Source organism: Drosophila obscura, unplaced genomic scaffold, assembly GCF_018151105.1.
Source record: "Drosophila obscura isolate BZ-5 IFL unplaced genomic scaffold, ASM1815110v1 contig_192, whole genome shotgun sequence".
Classification (NCBI taxonomy): Eukaryota; Metazoa; Arthropoda; class Insecta; order Diptera; family Drosophilidae; genus Drosophila; species Drosophila obscura.
The window spans coordinates 5,799,445-5,818,111 of NW_024542781.1; the positions used below are offsets into that span (position 1 = coordinate 5,799,445).

Below are 18,667 nucleotides of genomic sequence, written 5' to 3' on the forward strand. Positions count from 1 at the left end.
GCTCGCATTGTACATATACAATTATATTAAAAATTCGCGTGCTGGTTTAACTCCAAACACAAGATCGACTACACAGAACCAACATAAAGATAAGGAAACGAGGGAAAATTGACTAATTATTGCACTGATATTCATTACTCGGCCTGATATTCTTGAGCCAGCTGAGGTGTGGTCGTAATGCTGCGTTGATGTTGATACGACAGCAGACTGCCCTCCCTACCATGATCATCATAGCCGCAAGACCAAATAAGTGGCCGATGATCCCAAAAACAACCACTTCTTTAACCTAGCTCCATACTACCGCGAGGCATGGCTCCCCACATCACGAACAAACTAGAACATCTTACAATTCATTTCAACTTATTTATTCTAGACAGATTTTCATTTTCCTAACGCAAAAACTCTAAACACTAGGAATTCAACAATATTCAAATTCAAAATCTACGCAGATAATGACCAAAGGTAGTGGCTATCAAAAAAAATTTTGGGTTGCAATAATATTAGATAAAAATATAAAATATAAATATAAAAATAAAAATAAACGTTATAAATATTAGTAAAAATAATTATCTAAATAAAAAGCGATAAAATCAAAATATATAAAAGCTTCGCCAAAATTATTAAAATTGTTCGCATTGAAACCGCTCTCCAATCGAGACCGTCAAACTGCACTTTGTATGTTGCCGTTCTACTTATACTGTGCTCTTTTTCTTACAAGGCACATACAGTGGCTTTCAAACTGTGAGGGGTACTATTACGGTTCCAACTCATCTGGAACTTGGGTTCTCCCACTCTTCTCTCTGATACCCTTATGCATGTATAACAAAAGACATAAGTAATGGTGTTTCGTACTCACTCTCATCCATCTCCAAAAGCGCTTTTATCGATGCGATGCGACGACTCGGCTATAATTGCTGTAACACCAAACAAAATCAAAGAAAAAAACACATCAAGCAAGAAGGGGGAGAGAAACCCAACGGCATACAGGCCTGCGCTATAAAATTTTTCTTCTTTTTTCTTTTCGCCCTCTCAGTAGCGAACTTCTCTCTCTTCTCTATGCACTTTTTACTTAGGCTCTCATTATCAACATGGCGATTACTAATAAGTGGCCGGGAAGAGAGAGACACTTACGAAAATTAATCAAAAAGGGAACGACAACAAAAAAACTGTAAAACTGCATATTCTACAGCGATGTACTGGGCAATTCGAATTCAAAATTGCACTAAGTGCCAATTCTGCAATTGCACACAAAAAAAATGGTTGCCCAACAAATTCTACTGGAATAAAAACTGGCCGACTTACCGCTTATTGGCGATTGGCACTCTTGTATCTAGTTGCTGCTCCACACTTTTGTTCACTTTATAATTGCTTCGATCTTGGTTTATTTTAAATATCGGCAGAAACACTGTGAGTTGACCTCGGCGCGGATTAAGGTAGTCGCTATTTAATTTATTTGTACTAGGGACGTAACCTCTTCGGGTGGGAGCGAGCATAGAAAAGAACATGACCGTCGCTGGGCTCACCTACCAGACCCTGATAACAGCGAAAGTGCCGCATCCGCCATTTCCAAATAATTAACATAAATAGGTAGCTACACTACTCTCACTCCCGATCGTTGCCACCTTGCACCGCCGATTATGACCACTAGGGGCGCTAGCATAAGCTACCACATTCGCCTAGGGAAATTTTAATTTCGGTGGCTCCCAAAATCGATGTTTCAAGCGACACTACAGAGTTTAAGATCATCCGCATAAATGGGTACTCGATAGTTTGTTAATACTGAAGGTCATTAATAAAGAGTGTGAAAAGTAGGGGGCATAGATGGCTGCCGTCTGGTACTCCAGAAGTAACCTTAATAAGTGAAGAGAATGAGTTTTTGAAGAGGACTCTTTGAGACCTAGAACGAAGGTAGCTGGAAATCCATCTGAAAAGATTGGGCGGAAACACTAAAAGGTCAAGTTTTTGTTCTAGAAGGGAGTGGTTTACAGAGTCAAATGCTGGGGCGGGTGGAAGCATGAAGAGTTAATGGATAGGGTGAATAGTTTAAGCAAGGGTCCACACAGAGCGTCGGCACAGTACCTAAGTACACAGCCGGGAACTCCGTCGGGACCTGGTGAAAACATCAAAACATCTTCGTGTTTGCTGGCAAAATATATCAAATTGATATAACATTCGAGGGGGGTCGAAACATACCAGCAATAAAAGCAAATACCTCGGATACTCTACCAGTATATACCGATCTTTTTTTTGTTGATTTGAGCACTGCCTTCCAAACAGAGCCTAGAAAACAGTGTTTGACCGAAAAAATGTCTTATCTGTTTCATACGAATATAAACCCTGATTCTGTTCGCGAGGTGTCTTTTCGGATCTGATTACTATTACCAATATCGATAGGTTCTGGGCTGATTACACTACTCGACAAAATCGAACTTTTTTTTTCCTCAAGGATCCAAACCGACTTTTTCTGATAGATATGGGGATTTAAAATTTTTTCAAGAATTATGGTTTTTTTTCTATGGCAGAACTTTTTTTTTAAGAATTTTTGAAGTCTGGTATTTTTTTTTAAAGCTTTTTTTAGAGGTAGCGCTTGCTTTTTTTACATAGCTCTAGTATCTTACGTCGGGTTGTAAAGAACTTTGCTATTTTGAAAAGATAATTAAAACAGCTAGAAGTTAAGCCCAAACACTTTGTGATAACAGCTTACCGTCTGGGAAATATAAAGCATTGAAATGCAAAAATGATGATTTTTGTGCGGTATTTTTTACGAAATTTTGACATTTTTCAATGGGCAGTTGAGCTCGCTCGCAACCATCGAAAATGTATTTTTTGTTCATTTTTTTCATTTTTTAGGTTTGGTTAACGAATTTTAGCTCCAAAGTCTCTTCATAGATTTTAATGAGCGATACCTTGAACGACGCCAAATTAATGCACCTATACACCTATGCACAAAAAAATAGAGGACACAGAATATAATTTTTTTTCGACTTTTCCTGAGTTTTTAAAGTCAAAATTTCGTAAAAAATACCGCACAAAAATCATCATTTTTGCATTTCAATGCTTTATATTTCCCAGACGGTAAGCTGTAATCACAAAGTGTTTGGGCTTAACTTCTAGCTGTTTTAATTATCTTTTCAAAATAGCAAAGTTCTTTATAACCAGACGTAAGATACTAGAGCTATGTGAAAAAAACAAGCGCTACCTCTGAAAAAAGCTTAAAAAAAAATACCAGTTTTCAAAAATTCTTCAAAAAAAAGTTCTGCCAAGAAAAAAAAAAATATCATCAAACCATTTCTAAGCCCCAAATCTTTAAGAAAAAGTTCGTTTTGTTCCTTGAGGAAAAATCGTGTTGACTAGTGTTATATTAAGAACTGTATCAGAGGCGTTCACCAGAAGACATTAATATAAAACAGGATGCATGATAAATTTGGCTGGTTAACGCGCTTATTGAAACTATGATACTACACTTAATCTAACTAGCTAACTGAAATCTTTCTTGCAGGTTGAAGATTTGTATGAAGAAATTTTATTTGAAATTTATAATAATATTGGATGCGAAAATAACGAAGGACGCATAGAAAGTCTTGTTGGATTCGTACAAGACGCTTTCAAAATACCGAATTCGACGCATTTGGAAATTTCCGATGTCGCCAGACGGAAAGAACCGCCAAATGTTAGACTTAACATCGAGATTATAAAGGCCGAGAATTTGCTATCAAAGGACTCAAACGGCTTATCTGATCCGTTCGTTACGCTGTACTTGGAATCAAAGAACTCACATCGTTACAACTCATCTGTTAAGCCCGCTACACTAAATCCAATTTGGGAGGAGCACTTTTCGCTGTAAGTTTATACTTTTTTACCCTTGCACAAAATGAAAAAATTGACACATTTTTTCTGACGCATAGAATCAAGCATTACTAGTCTAGTCGTTCAGTTTTCAAAGCATTTTCAAAACTGCATTGTATTTTCCATGAGTTTGTACCAGAATCAGGAGGAGCGCTACACCATATAATATATCGAGCATCTTTTTGAGTATTACACTGCTCCTTTTGATTGCTCTTCTAATTTTAAACCTTCCTACGTCCTGTATAAAAAAAAATAAAGTTAATATACATATATCTCCATCCTTATCCTTATCCATATCAATTCTTTTGGTATCGTCCGATTTGGTGTTTACTGTTATCTGCTTAAGCGACGATATTTTATCTGCATAATTTTGGCTAAAGGCACTCTCAGTAGACTCCTACTTCACTTCGCACAGTTCCAATTCCAAAAGGAAGAGTTGAGGGGTATATTAGATTTGTGGTAAAAGTGGATTGGTTTCAACGCAGAGAAGGAAACGTTTCCGACCCCATAAAGTATATATATTCTTAATCAGCATGAATAGCCCAGTTGATATAGCCATGTCCGTCTGTCCGTCTTGTTTGTCGCCTAGTTCTCAAAAACTATAAGAGCTAGAGCAACCAAATTTAGTTTGATATCACACTGTTACAGGTGTATTTCAAAATAATAAAATCCGTTCCAAGCGTTGTGAGTTTTGGTACCAGTGTCGCAAAACTATTACTCGATACTCAGTTAGTATGTAGGGGATTGTAATACGATGGGTAAAGCAGACCTCTATCAATTTTGACTAAAAGAGAAAAATAGTGAACATGACCGCTTAGGCGTTAACCAAAATTATTACTATTATTAAGTACTTTGTTTTTGCATTCTCGGTCCCGAACCTCGGTCCCAGTATAGGTCATTTATATTCTTATTATTCTTCTCGAGACTATTACTACAAATTCTACGAGTTCCATATCCTCCGAGCTTTGCCATTCGACCCACTCCCTCGTACTCTTTGGGTTGGTATGCGGTGTTCAACTGATCGTGAAGTTGGGTACTGATAGTCCCTAACAATAGGTTCTAACACTGGTTACCCTTAGAGATGACGGCCAGCTGCAGGACCTGAGTCAAAGCTTCAACAAGGTTCACAGCACAGCGAATGGCAACTTGCTCATCGAGCTTAACAGAAGCGACGCTACCAGTGCAGCGTCGATAAAGAAGAGTCTAGACACGGTACTGAAGGGAGTAGTGGCAGTGCGACTACTCTCGGAAGAATCAAGGATGAGAATGCTAGCGATCAGCGACCTGGACCGGAAGCGGCCACGAAGCTATAATGTGCACCATCAGCAAGTATCCCAGACCCAGCCGACCAGCCAGTCGGGGGAAGGCCTACGTAGACGACACGCTCATCCCTAGTGCTCTCGCCCGAAGCCTCGGAATGTGGGATGCCTGCGACTCAAGCATGAGACAGCGGAAGCCATTCACGCGACATCACGAGCCAATCGTTGAGTGAAATGCAGAGATCGCTGGACTTCGTACAATGTGTTTGAGGGCCAGGCGAGCAATGCAGAGAGCTAGGCGCACGGACCGGTTCGGAACAAATCACGAGGAGTATAGGTCCACCAGGAAAGCGCTGAAAAACGCAAGCAGAATGGAACGATGTAGGCACTTCGGCTTCTTCGGATCCCTGAATTCCTCGGGAGGATAGTGGACAGCTACCTCAGCGACAGGCCCAGATAATACCAGGCAACAACTGGACTTCCGCAGGGGTCGGTACTGGGGCCGCTCTCGTGGAACACGATGTATGATGGTTTCCTCCGACTGAACCTACCTGAGAACACAACGATTCGCCGACGATGTGGCCATCGTTGTTGTGACCAAGTAACTGGAAGCGGCGGAAGCAGCAACAAACGAGGCAATCCGAGCGGTGAAGTTGTTGCTCGCCATAGCGGAACTTCAGCTAGTTGCCCACAAGACCGAGGCCGTACTGATCAGCAGTAGGAAGAAGGTGCTGAAATACGTAGGGGCCGTGCTGGACACCAGACTTTCGTTCAGGGAACACTTGTCGTATTTCAACGCAAAGGCATCTCAGACATGCCATGCCGAGCACTCTCGAGGATCCTGCTTAACACCAGAGGACCAAAACAAGAGAGGAGGAAACTGATCGATAGCGTCGTTTCTTCCCAGATCCTGTATGCTGCTCCAGTGTGGTCCAAAGCGACGAAGGTGCCGAGCTACAAGCGGGGAGTCGAGGCAACACACCGCTGATGTGCCATCAGGATTGCCTGTGCGTTCAGAACAATATCCGACGACGCTGCACTCGTCATCGCGGGACTAATCCCAACAGCTCCTAAGAAAGCTGCGAGGGTAACATCCATCTTATGTGAACGCGCCTCTACTTTTATACCCGAACTTAGTCAGTATATAAATTTGTGAGCTTAAGATTTATGTACAATTTTAAAATATTTGAATTGTTTGCTACATCTGTTATCTACATCTACAATTTATATTACACTAAAATGTAGATTAATAATCTACAATGTCGATTACATATTTTAAATGTAGACTATACATCTTCTCCGAAATGGTCGCGCATTGCACAGAGCAGATAAAGAGAATGAGTAGCCTGGTCTAATACTGGTAAAGGTGGGGGAAGCAACTGAAAATGTATTTATTTATTCTGGCTATAAAAATGATCCGATTCGGCAGTCTGGTAGATATTTTCAATCTCTACGATACTGCGTTTTTAGTTGTATCGTATCTTTTAAATTGTGGCGGATAAAGATTTTCTTTATTTGTGGGGGCGGGACAAAATTTTAAAATACACTTGTAGCAGTGTGATATCAAATGAGTTAGAAAACAAAATTTGGTAGCAAGACGGACAGACAGACGGACAGATAGACATGGCTATTAATGCTGATCAAGAATATATATAGTTTATGGGGTCGGAAACGTTTCCTTCTCTGCGGGACACACATCCACTTTTAACAAAAATACAATATACACCTTAACTCTTTAAGTTAGGCTTGTAGGCCTTTAGTTTTTTGGTGGCCAGGATTAAATTTTCCTATTGTATATCGCTCAGCTGATTTCGATTGGCAATCGTTGTCAGGGAAGGAATCTGTTGTCATGACCTATGTGTGCACTCTGCTTACTAAACCGTATGCCTGAAATATTTTTGCAATCAAAACATGATGGATGAAGTCCACCATTGAGCGCTGATCAATGTCAATGCAAATAGACCAATAATGGAGGTTTTATCTTTCTAGTCGTCGAGCAAGCTCTGTAGGAATATCGGTACATGTTCCATATACGGGCATAGGTTAGGTTATGTTACAGAGTTAGCTGGAGAGAGAAAACCTCCCCCCAGCTCACTTGGTCCTACTATAGGACCGTTGTGATGCCTCACGGGCGTGAACACCTTCTCATTGCCTGAATCGTGGTGAAAAACTTGTTGAGAATAAAAGGCAGTCCTATCCGGTGGCTTGGATGTATTTGGACAATATCACTGGTTTGGTTTCGGATAGGTCCTAAATGTCCGTGAAGAAATGAGCCCCAAGAAGCCGTAGTCTACGGTTTCACAGCGCCGGGCAGTGACAGAAAAAGTGGATGCTCCGACTCCTTCTCTTCGTCCCTACTACACAAGTCGTTGTGAGGGACTAACAGCCTGTCAGCAACTGCGCCAATCTGCCAGTGACCCGTGATGGCTCGGGTGACGGCGGAGCACTGTACTCTGCTGAGTCTGTAGAGCTCTTGCGAGCGTTTCTTGGATCGACTTGGCCTGATCGATCTGGAATTTTTGCAGGTGAGTGTTAGCTGCCATCGCCTGTCGCCAATTTTCTCGAAAATTTCGTGCGTTAGAAGCTTACACGTAGCCAAAGGTATCGATACTTGCCTCCTCTCCGATAGGCTAGTTCGTCGGCAGCATCATTCCCGTCTATGTCCCTGTGTTCGGGGACCCATATTAGGGTGAGATCTAAATGCTGTGTGGTATTATTTAGAGACCTACTATAGTCGATTACAGTTACAGCTCGACGATATTGAGCCAAATTCTTTGAGAGCTACTTGACTGACTGAAATTACGCACACTGAGTTTCTGTCTAGAGAAAGTTTGGAGACGATAGAGATAGCCTCATTTTTAGCTACATCCTCAGCTTGGAACACACTACAACGATTCGGGAGCCGAAGCAATAACTGATGTTGAGCTCGTCACAGTAGGCCTCCACCTACGAGGCAGCTTAACTTTGAGACATCAATCGGAATGCAGTAATCTTTCCTCACTGGAACTGGAAATCGTCGCAACCTTTTAACCCATGAGTTCTACAGGAAGAAGGTACAATATGGTATCAAGGTCTTCGCCTTGGGTAGTGCAAAGTCTGCCCAATATGCATAGCTCTGCTCGTTCCACATTTAAATCCGATAGTTTTTCTGCAGGTTTAGAGCCACTATGGCCTTCTTTAGCCTACCCACTATACTCCGTTTCCAATCGAGCTTCCTGTCGACGATCAGGCCATGATACTTGACGTTGTTGCTAAAAACTAGCGATTCCCCTCAGAGTTTTGGGAAGAGTTCTAGTTCCGTTAAAGACGGGTTAGCACTTAGCCCGCGTTTGTCTTCTCATTGCGAAAGTTTTATGAGATTGCTTGTCGTGCACTCGCATAGCGTCTGCAAAAATTTGCCAACATCATCAGCACACGCCACCACAGCGGCGCCCCACTCTCCCCTTTTATCTACCACAACAATTCATTTACTGTTAGGTTCCATAGAAAGGGTGTGAGGACTCCGCTCTGAGGTGTGCTCCTGCTGACAAGACTGGTGGACGTTGTCGTCCCAGCGAAGCTTCAACGGTAATTGAAGCATAATTGAAGCGGTCATTGAATCATCTGATCGATAACACTCACCTTTCGGGAATTTATCCACACGTCAGTGCACCCGTGATGGCGTTCGGGATGATTTTATTGAAAGCGCCTTTTATGTCTAGGAAGGCTTCCAGGGTGTACTTCTTACAGTTAAGGGACGCTTCGATGAGCGATGTGATCGCGTGCATGGCCGTTTCGGTGGATCTTTCCTTCCGATAGGCATGTTAAGAATCAGAGATTAGGTTAGCCGATATATTTGCTCTAAGATGCAGCCCTAAGAGCCGTTCCGTCGTCTGCAAAAGAAATGACGAGAGACATATGGGTCTGAAATCTTTGGGGGCTGTGTGCGAGGGCTGTTCCCGCAGACTTGTGGGGCTTGAATTTTTTTATTCCCCATTAAATATTCTCCTGACTTTACAGGTTCACAATGAAACTTTTGGCAACAGAAGGAGGCGAGCTGTAGTTTGGTCTGTTTGCAACACAGCCTGGGAAGTGAGAGTTGAGGAGAAGGTTTAAAGATTCAATTGCTGGACGTCGTCCATGATTGATCGGCTTTCTTCAGGTAACCCAAACAGTCATTTTAAAACCCGGGCAACTTCTGTAACATCTTTCGACGAAACCTAGAGTTCGCACATAAAAGTGTAACGATTTTGATATTTTATCAATAAAGCATACATAAATATGTTTACATTTATATTGTCATAAATTAAATTATAAAATTCCAATAAAAAACGAGAAGGCATATGAGAGTCGTTTCTGGGGACGCGACTCTACTTATACCCGTACTCAGTCAGTATATACATTTTTGAGCTTAAAGGTTTTTTAGACTTTTAGAAAAAAGAATTAGAAAAAAGAATTAAGAATTAGTAGCGGGTCTCTTGCTGTAGAAGGCGGGGGAAGCAACTGAAAATGAATTTCTTCATTCTGGCTATAATTATGATCCGATCTGATTCAGATTCGGCAATCTGGTCATTCTCTACGATACTGCGTTTTTAGGTTTATGGTATCTTGAAAATTGTGCCAAAGATTTTTGTTCTTTGTGTTTGGCGGAAGGGGCGGGGCGAAATTTTGAAATACACTTGTAGCAGTGTGATATCACATGAGTCTTGAAACCAAATTTGGCTTCTCTAGGTCTTATAGTCTCTGCGGTCTAGGCGCTCATCAAGACGGACAGGGGAACGGACATGGCTATATCGACTCGGCTATTGATGCTGATCAAGAATATATATGTAGATAGTTTGTTTGCTTAATGGCAATTTATTTATAAGTGTGGATGTTGAACTTATTATATATATTTCTTAGCTCCAAGTACAATTTGTGGTACAGTTATGTTCTTAACTTATGTGTGTGATTTTCGTACGATGCGTGGCTGAATTACGACTGACTGTCTCTGACTCTCGACTTCGACTGATCTCCTTCTTTGCTCTCGGCTCTCTCAGAGCCGAAGGCTGCCTATACAGACGACGCGACGAAACTACGGCCGCTTCGTGTCTCTCTCGGTCCTCCATAACCTACAATCGGCTGTCCTGACGGACCATTCGCCTCGGATGGGTCTCGCCAAGACTTCATATACTCTGAAACTGTAGAAGTCTTATAGGGTCCCTCAGTATCTCCAATCTTCTCGACTTCGTATCGTACCTTCCATGATTCTTTACCTTGGTAACTTTATACGGCCCTAGATACTTTCCTTTTAGTTTTAGCCCAGTACCATACTGAGTACGCTTTATAGCTACCAAGTCATTTTCCTTGTACTGTCTATCTATCTTCCTGTTTGAGTCAAAACTCTTCTTATTCTCCTGCTGTATCCGTGCAATGTTCTCTAATACTTCCTCTCTAATCTTTTCACGCTCTTTATCAAACTCTTCTATTAGCGATTGTTCTAGTATTTCTTTTATGTTCGGATCAATAGGTATGCGCATGTCTAATCCAGTTAGTATCTTAAATGGCGTTGTCTTGGTACTTCGTGGCTCAACACTGTTGATCATCTGCTGTACCTTTCCTAGGTGTTTGTACCAACTCCCAGAACTACCCTGACACAATTTCGACAACATAGGAATCACTATCTTGTGCATCCTTTCAACTTGCCCATTTCCTCTTGGAACTCCTGTGGCAATCATTAAATGCTGAATTTTCTGCCCCTCAAAGTACTCACGGAACAAATTGGAAGTAAATGCTGCACCTCTATCCGTCACTATTCTGTTCGGATTACCAAAGTTAGTTGCCTGAACTTCTAAACACTTCACGACCTCTTCAACGCCTGTACTACGAGTACCATACAACCAAACAAACTTGGAAAAACCATCAACGACTACCAGTATATAATTATACTGCTTTTTGGTCATTTCCATCGGTCCAACGTGATCAACGTGATAAGTTAATAGTGGCCTGTCGCCCTTGTCTATCGGTTGCAAATAACCTTCACGTTTCCCTGACTTTTCATTAACGATGATACATTGAACACAATTATTTACTACCTGCGATACTTTATCCTTCAATTTTCGAATATAATACGACTTTTCGATTATATCCTGTGTCTTTTTGGCTGAAAAATGCCCTTGGTTATGAGCTATCGATATAATCTCTTTTTCCATTAGAGCTGGCACTACAATAAGCTCCCTGTCTGGATCATTAAACAAAATCTGATTCTGAATATAATAATCCTCATATTCTTTGTCCTCAACAATACCTTTAACAGCCTTCACCCAATCATCGCGTGAAGAAGCTGAGCTTCTTTGAGACGATGACTAATGCTTTCTTCCAACATAAAACAAGCTACACGACTTAACGCGTCAACGTGCCTCATCTTCGTGCCTGAGCGATGTTCAATAACATAATTGAAATCTTGCAGGTACATGGCCCAACGTGCTACTCTCAAAGGAACATCTTTCTTTTTTATCGTCATTGTAAACGCATTACAGTCTGTGACGATTTTGAACTGTATACCCAAAACATATACACGCCATTTTACTAACGCTTCGATAATTGCCAGAACCTCGAGATCATACGAAGGATATTTTTCTTCACACGGCTTAGTCCTACGACTCATGTACTGAACAGGATGGAATTGGCCGTCTTCCAAACTCTTTTGCAATAACACGGCTCCGTATCCCCATTTTGAAGCATCAGTGTGGATTTCTGTCTCCAATTTCGGGTTGTACATTTCTAAAACAGGCCTACTAGTCAATGCTAACTTTAGTTGTCCAAACGCAACTTGATGGATCTCCTTAAAATCAAATTTAACATCCTTCCTCAACAGATCTGTCAACGGCTTTGCAATAGCAGCATAACTCTCAATAAACTTTCGGAAATAAGAAGTCAATCCTATGAAACGCTGTACTGCCTTCTTATCACCTGGCGCTGGGAACTTTTCGACAGCCCACGTCTTCTCATTGCTTGGTCTTATCGTATTATTTTCTACTATATACCCTAGAAAATTAACCTTTTGTTGTAACAGCTGACACTTGCTCCAATTTATACGTAGCCCATTCAATTCAGCTACCTTCAAAACTTTTCTCAGCTTTAACAAACCCTCTTCTATGTCTTGACTCGAAATGATTACGTCATCCATATAGACTGCTGCTTCGTCATTCTTCACCAAGTCTCTCAAAACTGCCATTATAAATCTGGTAAATACCGCTGGGGAGTTCGAAATTCCAAATGGTACATATAAAAATTCGAACTGGCCCTTTTAAGTCACAAAAGACGTATATTTTTGAGACTCCACTTCTACTGGTACATGGAAGAAACCATTCGTTAAATCCAATGTAGTGAAATACTTTGCACCCTGCAGCTTCTCCAACACTGTATCCATGTGTGACATTGGAAAGTTATCGCGAATTATTTTCTCGTTAAGCTTTCTGTAGTCACAGCATAACCTTTTGCTGCCATTCTTTTTTCCTACCAACACTACTGGTGATGCGTACTCCGATGTACTTGGCTTTATAATCTTCTGAGCCAACCACTCTTCCACTTGCTTATCTACGATTTCTTGCTCACACATCGCTAAGCGTCTTGGATGCTGAAAAACTGGAATCTCATCCGCTAATATGATTTTCATTTTGACAGGTGCATCAACATTCCTCTGAGGCTGGTACTCTTTGACCATACTCATAACTGATCTGGCATCTGACTCACTGAGATGCGATACGTCCACTGAGAACTCCTTCTCAACTTCATCAATACTTGACATGCAAATGCCTCCAAACTCATCAAACAATTCCTCACATGACGACGATTCTACATTATTTGGTTTCTGATCCTTTTCCTCAATAAAAACTCTACGAACAAACTTTGTTCCTGCCTTAGAAACTTGCATATCAACATGATCAAGAATAGTCCTTCCTAAAATGGCTTCAAAACCAATATCCTCGTCAGGTATGACATGAAATTCTACCTCCATTTCGATCTCATCCACTTTCACTGGTATCGAAAAGCTACCGAAAGTCACAACTTGACTATCTCCAATACCTGTTAAACATTTCTCGCGGCCGATCAGTTTAACATTTCCGAATTTCAAGAATACACCTCTACGAATTAAACACAAATCTGCTCCCGTGTCAATTAAACCTTGGAATACAAATGCAGCATACTTTACATTCTTTAATTCCAAACCTGATGGAGTGAAAATACCTGTCGGCTTGGCGACGACTTCCTTATCTCGAATAATGTTCGTATTCATCCTCCTTTCTTGTCCGGTTTCGACCTTAACTTCACAATTAGCAGCACGGTGTCCTGGCTTACCACACTTAAAACAACAAAAATCATTTTTGGGACAGTCTTTCCTTAAATGCGATTTTTCCCCACACTTAAAGCATTTCTTGAAATTCTCTGCTATCGAATCTTTCGCCGAACTCTCAATTTTGATACCCTGAAACCAATTCTTACTTACTGGCTTGGATCCGCCTCTTGATTTCTGGTATACGTCAATCTGAAATTTAAGCTCCTTTATGTTTCTAGCTTGGTACAGCATTGCCTTATTTGTCCTTGCGTCTGGGATACCATCCACAAAATATTCGATCAAGCTAGAATCATCTAGTTTAATTGGCTTGGCTATCTCCATTAACGCGTACAAAAACTCATGCAACGACTCTCCCTTTTTCTGCTGACGCTTCTGCAACATCCTATGTACTTCCACTGACGATAGTTTTACACTAAACTCTTCCAACAGAGCTGCCTTCAACAAACTCCAATCACGAATATCACGCAAACTACGAGAAAACGATTTTGCGGCACCAGCCAAAAACTGCTTGGCATATATGAATATTTGTAATTGACTCCACTGAACAGTAGATGCGCATTCCTCCAATTCCTCTATCCATTGATTAATGTCGGGGTTATTAGAACCAGAAAATTGTGACACGCTACCTTCCACGTCTTTCAGCGTAAACCATGATCTATTCTCTAACTGTCGTGCACCTCGTTGGACTGCCACGGTATCGTCGATTGCTGTAACTACAGACTCATCATCTGAACCTTCATTTTCATCTTCCTCAACTTGGTAACCGAAATGAACTAACAGTCTATCTTGCAAATCGCGTTTCCGACCCGTCGTCTGTAATGCAAGCTCTCTCAACTTAACTCGCAAATCTGCGACTCTCAGTGTCATAATCTCTTCAACTTGCATCGTGACGATTTAAATACAATTTGATTAATATTAGCTTATATCTAAGAAATTTAGTTACATCAAACAATATAAATCAAACGATATAAATCAAACAATTAAAGTCTTAACGTTGGCCTGTTAACAATCTTCTATGTAAACACAGCTTCGCCTTTACAGCCTCTGTTAACGATCGCTTCTCTGTTAACACTCACCTCCCCTTACTAGGGCTTTACCCTTGTTTCGCTCTTAGAACTTTCCAGACTCCAAATACGACGCACACACACTGCCACATCCAGATCTCGCTTGACTGTCGGTGTTGCTTTGGTCGTCCTCTCTTTGTTGCCTTGCTTCTGCTCACGAATACAAGCGCGCTCGGATGGTCGTCTCTTCGCCGCTTGCCTTGCTTCGCTGTTCGTTGTTCGTCGTTGCTTATGCTCACGAATACAAGCGCGCTCGGATGGTCGTCTCTTTGCCGCTTGCCTTTCGTAGCTCACGCCTCTCCTAGACGCAATGCACAACAACAACCAATGTTCTTTGATTTTTGCTGTGTCCTCTGCCGTCTCTCGTCGCTTTGTCGCTTCTGCTCTCGTTGGAACGAACGCGCTCAGATTGTCGTCTCTGTGCCGCTTGTCTCCCTGTAGCTCTAGCGTCCTCTGCCGTTTCTCGTCGCTTTGTCGCTTCTGCTTTCGTTGGAACGAACGCGCTCAGATTGTCGTCTCTGTGCCGCTTGTCTCCCTGTAGCTCTAGCGTCCTTTGCTGTCTCTCGTCGCTTTGTCGCTTCTCGTGCCCTTGAACATCTGCATACACTCTTGCGTTTTTCTTTCCGACAATTGTGGTGTTGTCTCTCTCGCACTTGTACGCCAGACTCCGCTTCAATTTCGCACAGCGACCGATTTCCAGTGCACACAGTCTCGTGTTCGCCAAATTGCTCCAAAAACACACACAAACCACAGATTTAGATGTAGTCTTGGGCTTATATCCCGGACGAGCCCCCAATTTGTAGATAGTTTGTTTGCTTAATGGCAATTTATTTATAAGTGTGGATGTTGAACTTATTATATATATTTCTTAGCTCCAAGTACAATTTGTGGTACAGTTATGTTCTTAACTTATGTGTGTGATTTTCGTACGATGCGTGGCTGAATTACGACTGACTGTCTCTGACTCTCGACTTCGACTGATCTCCTTCTTTGCTCTCGGCTCTCTCAGAGCCGAAGGCTGCCTATACAGACGACGCGACGAAACTACGGCCGCTTCGTGTCTCTCTCGGTCCTCCATAACCTACATATATTCTTTATGGAGTCGGAAGCATTACCTTCTCTGCGTTGCACACATCCACTCTTACCACAAAATACACCTTAACTCTTTTTTGAGTACGGGTATAAAAAACGATGTCCGACCGATGTTTCTGCACGAAAATTATTGCTAAATCACGGTGCATTAATGGAATTTTTTTTTACTATTTTAGAAACATAGGCCCGTTTATCGAACATTTACCGGAATGTCTTTTGCGCTTATGAGAAACTTATGCAGTTTAACAGACAAACAAGTCCCAAAAAAAACAACCACAACTATGAGAGCTTAATTTACATATTGGAAATGTTTTGTTGTTTTTAAAAATATTAACCTATTATCGCAGTACTTTTTGCACTCAGAAGAATTTAATATATCTAAAACAAGATTTCCTCAACCTCTTTCGCCGTTCACCGGATAAGGATAAATATAAGAAGTACTATTAGAGACTTAAGTACACAAAATGATGCTCTGAACGGTATCTTTGGACGCTGAGAAAACGCAGATGCTTACAATAAGCAAGTTGATTAGAAAAGCTTAAATAAACCAACAGCTGAAATAAGAGACTCTCATTTTGTGTTCACTTCAAATAAGGGTCACGGAGCCCAATATTAGCCATTAATTTATAGAACTCTCGTTGTGCTCTCTACTTGAACCCAACTCAAACCTTTCACCATTTTTTCACCGCTGTATCCCATAGTACACACCATAATAATAATCATTGACATTGTTTAGAGGATATCCAATATATCACCTTGAAATATAATAAAAACCACGTTAATAACAATAAACAAACAAAATATATAGTAAATTATATTAGGTGTATATTAGGTATATTATAGTAGGTGGTATGAGTACGACGGTTGAACAATAACGAAAATGATGAATATGTAATAGGGAATTTGATAGCGATAGAGTAACATAGGTTCAAACGAGAGTACGACGAGTCGTTTGGAGTGATAAGCTGGGTTCAAGACGGGGAACTCGATTTCCAAGGCTAGTGCAGTGAGAAGGCATATACATGTAGATTCCAATTGGGTACAGTGGGCAGTGCCCGCCACGAACAAATAACAGGATTTATTTTAAGGCTAGGGACCCAAATGCGACCCTTCTTCTTAGAGCAGAGAGATCGAGAGAGAAAATTAAGAGAAAGTGGCAACAATTAGCAAGGAGCGTCAGCCGACGCCTGCGAGAGGGCACTTTCAATTCACACGTCAGCAGTAAAAGGCAAGGTTGCCAGTAGTTAAAATAATAATTAAGAAATCTTTATAATTTTGCATCGATTTAAACATATTGTAAACTTTTTATTAATAAGCACTTATTTAAAACTAAACATAACATACATACAGATACTCAAAATGAATTATCCCATAATAAAAGCCTGCTATAATATTTTAGTTTTTGTCTTTTTTGTATAGACCAATAGCCGAAAATCCTCGTGAAGAAGTTCTAATTGTTGAAGTTTGGTACGTATGCATCAAAAATTTATTTACTGAGTGCTTAAACATATAGACCAGACTACACTAATTTTCAGTATGATTAATCGGTATTATTATTATAATTATTGATAGAGACTTACATATATTGAATATGTCATCTTAACTCCTAATGTTAACGTTCAAATCTAGGTATAAGCTCCCTCCTCCTAATTTAAGAGCTCACACAGACGTACTATAATAATTAGTATATTACGGTAATATAAAATCTTATTTTCATACATATTTTTTTTATTAGGGATTTTGATGCAGCAGAAACGGTGAAGGAAAAAGTTAACAAAATACTGGATGTGAAAGGTGTAAAGGGGCTTAGTAAATTAATGAAAGAAATAGCTGTCACCGCATCTTCTGGCAAACATGATAATGAATTAATAGGAAGAGCAGCAATTACACTAAAGGTATGTATAAGTTTCATATCCTTCTACATTGACTCTCGATTTGTATGAGTCGTTGATGGCAGCCTATGGCTGGAGCCATCAGAGCCATGTGTAAAAGACCCAAAACAAAAAATTGGCATCAAACCCATATTTTCTAGTTGATTGTCGCATTAAGACATCTCAGATTTTTCAGTATTTCCTTATATGAATATCTCACTACTGAACTATTCTGTACACTGACCAAATTGACAAACTTGAAATTATATTTGGTAACGTATGAAATAATCTTGATTTCTCCGGCTTTCGCAAATTTTTTTATTACGATACTAGCAGACCCGCCCGCTTCGCTGCTTACTAAATGCATTTAATGTTTAGAATTTCATCGAAATTAAACAATGATTATACTAGTCAACACTAGAAGTAGGCTGTGGCCCAAAATAACTTTTTCTTATAGATTTCGGGGTTTACAAAATTTAACGAATTTTTGATGCTGTAGTTTTTTATACCCGTATTAAAAAAAGAGTTAAGGAGTATATTAGATTTGTGGTAAAAGTGGATGTGTGTAACGCAGAGAAGGAAACGTTTCCGACCCCATAAAGAATATATATTCTTGATCAGCATCAATAGCCGAGTCGATAGAGCCATGTCTGTCTGTTCGTCTTGTTTGACGCCTGGATCTCAGAGACTATAAAAGCTAGGGCAACCAAATTGTGTTTCCAGACTCATGTGATATCACACTGCTACAAGTGTATTTCAAAATTTCGCCCCGCCCCCTTTCACCCCCACAAAGGACGAAAATCTGTGGCAGCCACAATTTTAAAGATACGCTAAATCTAAAAAAGCAGTATCGTAGAGAATGACCATATCTACCAGATTGCCGAATCTGAATCAGATCGGATTATAATTATAGCCAGAATGAAGAAATTAATTTTCAGTTGCTTCCCCTGTCCCCTCCTGCCAACGACCGTGCTACTCATTTTCCTTCTCGCTCGCACACTCGCCGCGTTCAGTGCGCGAGCAACCCCTAGCGGAGGAGATATATAATCTAAATAGTACATGTACAATCTACATGTTAGATGTAGAATATACATTGTATATGTATATGTAGATAACATATGTAGCAAAAAAATGTAAAATGTAGAATTTTTTAATTCTAAAATTCTAAAAATCACAAGCTCAAAAATGTATATACTGACTGAGTACGGGTATAAGTAG

At 40.5% G+C, this 18,667-nt stretch overlaps 1 protein-coding gene across 6 annotated transcripts in view; it reads left to right on the plus strand.

Annotated features, from left to right (window-relative positions):
* LOC111075283 (protein unc-13 homolog 4B) overlaps window positions 1–18,667 on the plus strand; it is a 75,068-nt gene that overhangs the window by 28,883 nt on the left and 27,518 nt on the right. For 3 of the 6 annotated variants that reach the window (XM_022368452.2, XM_041593652.1, XM_041593651.1), the window contains 3 exons: window positions 3,500–3,840; window positions 16,998–17,045; window positions 17,314–17,473. In XM_022368452.2, coding sequence (XP_022224144.2) covers window positions 3,500–3,840; window positions 16,998–17,045; window positions 17,314–17,473 — 549 coding nt within the window. Of the gene's footprint in view, window positions 1–3,499; window positions 3,841–3,905; window positions 3,937–15,754; window positions 15,822–16,977; window positions 17,046–17,313; window positions 17,474–18,667 lie in introns of those variants that run through there. The other 3 variants (XM_041593654.1, XM_041593653.1, XM_041593655.1) reach the window with 3 other exon arrangements.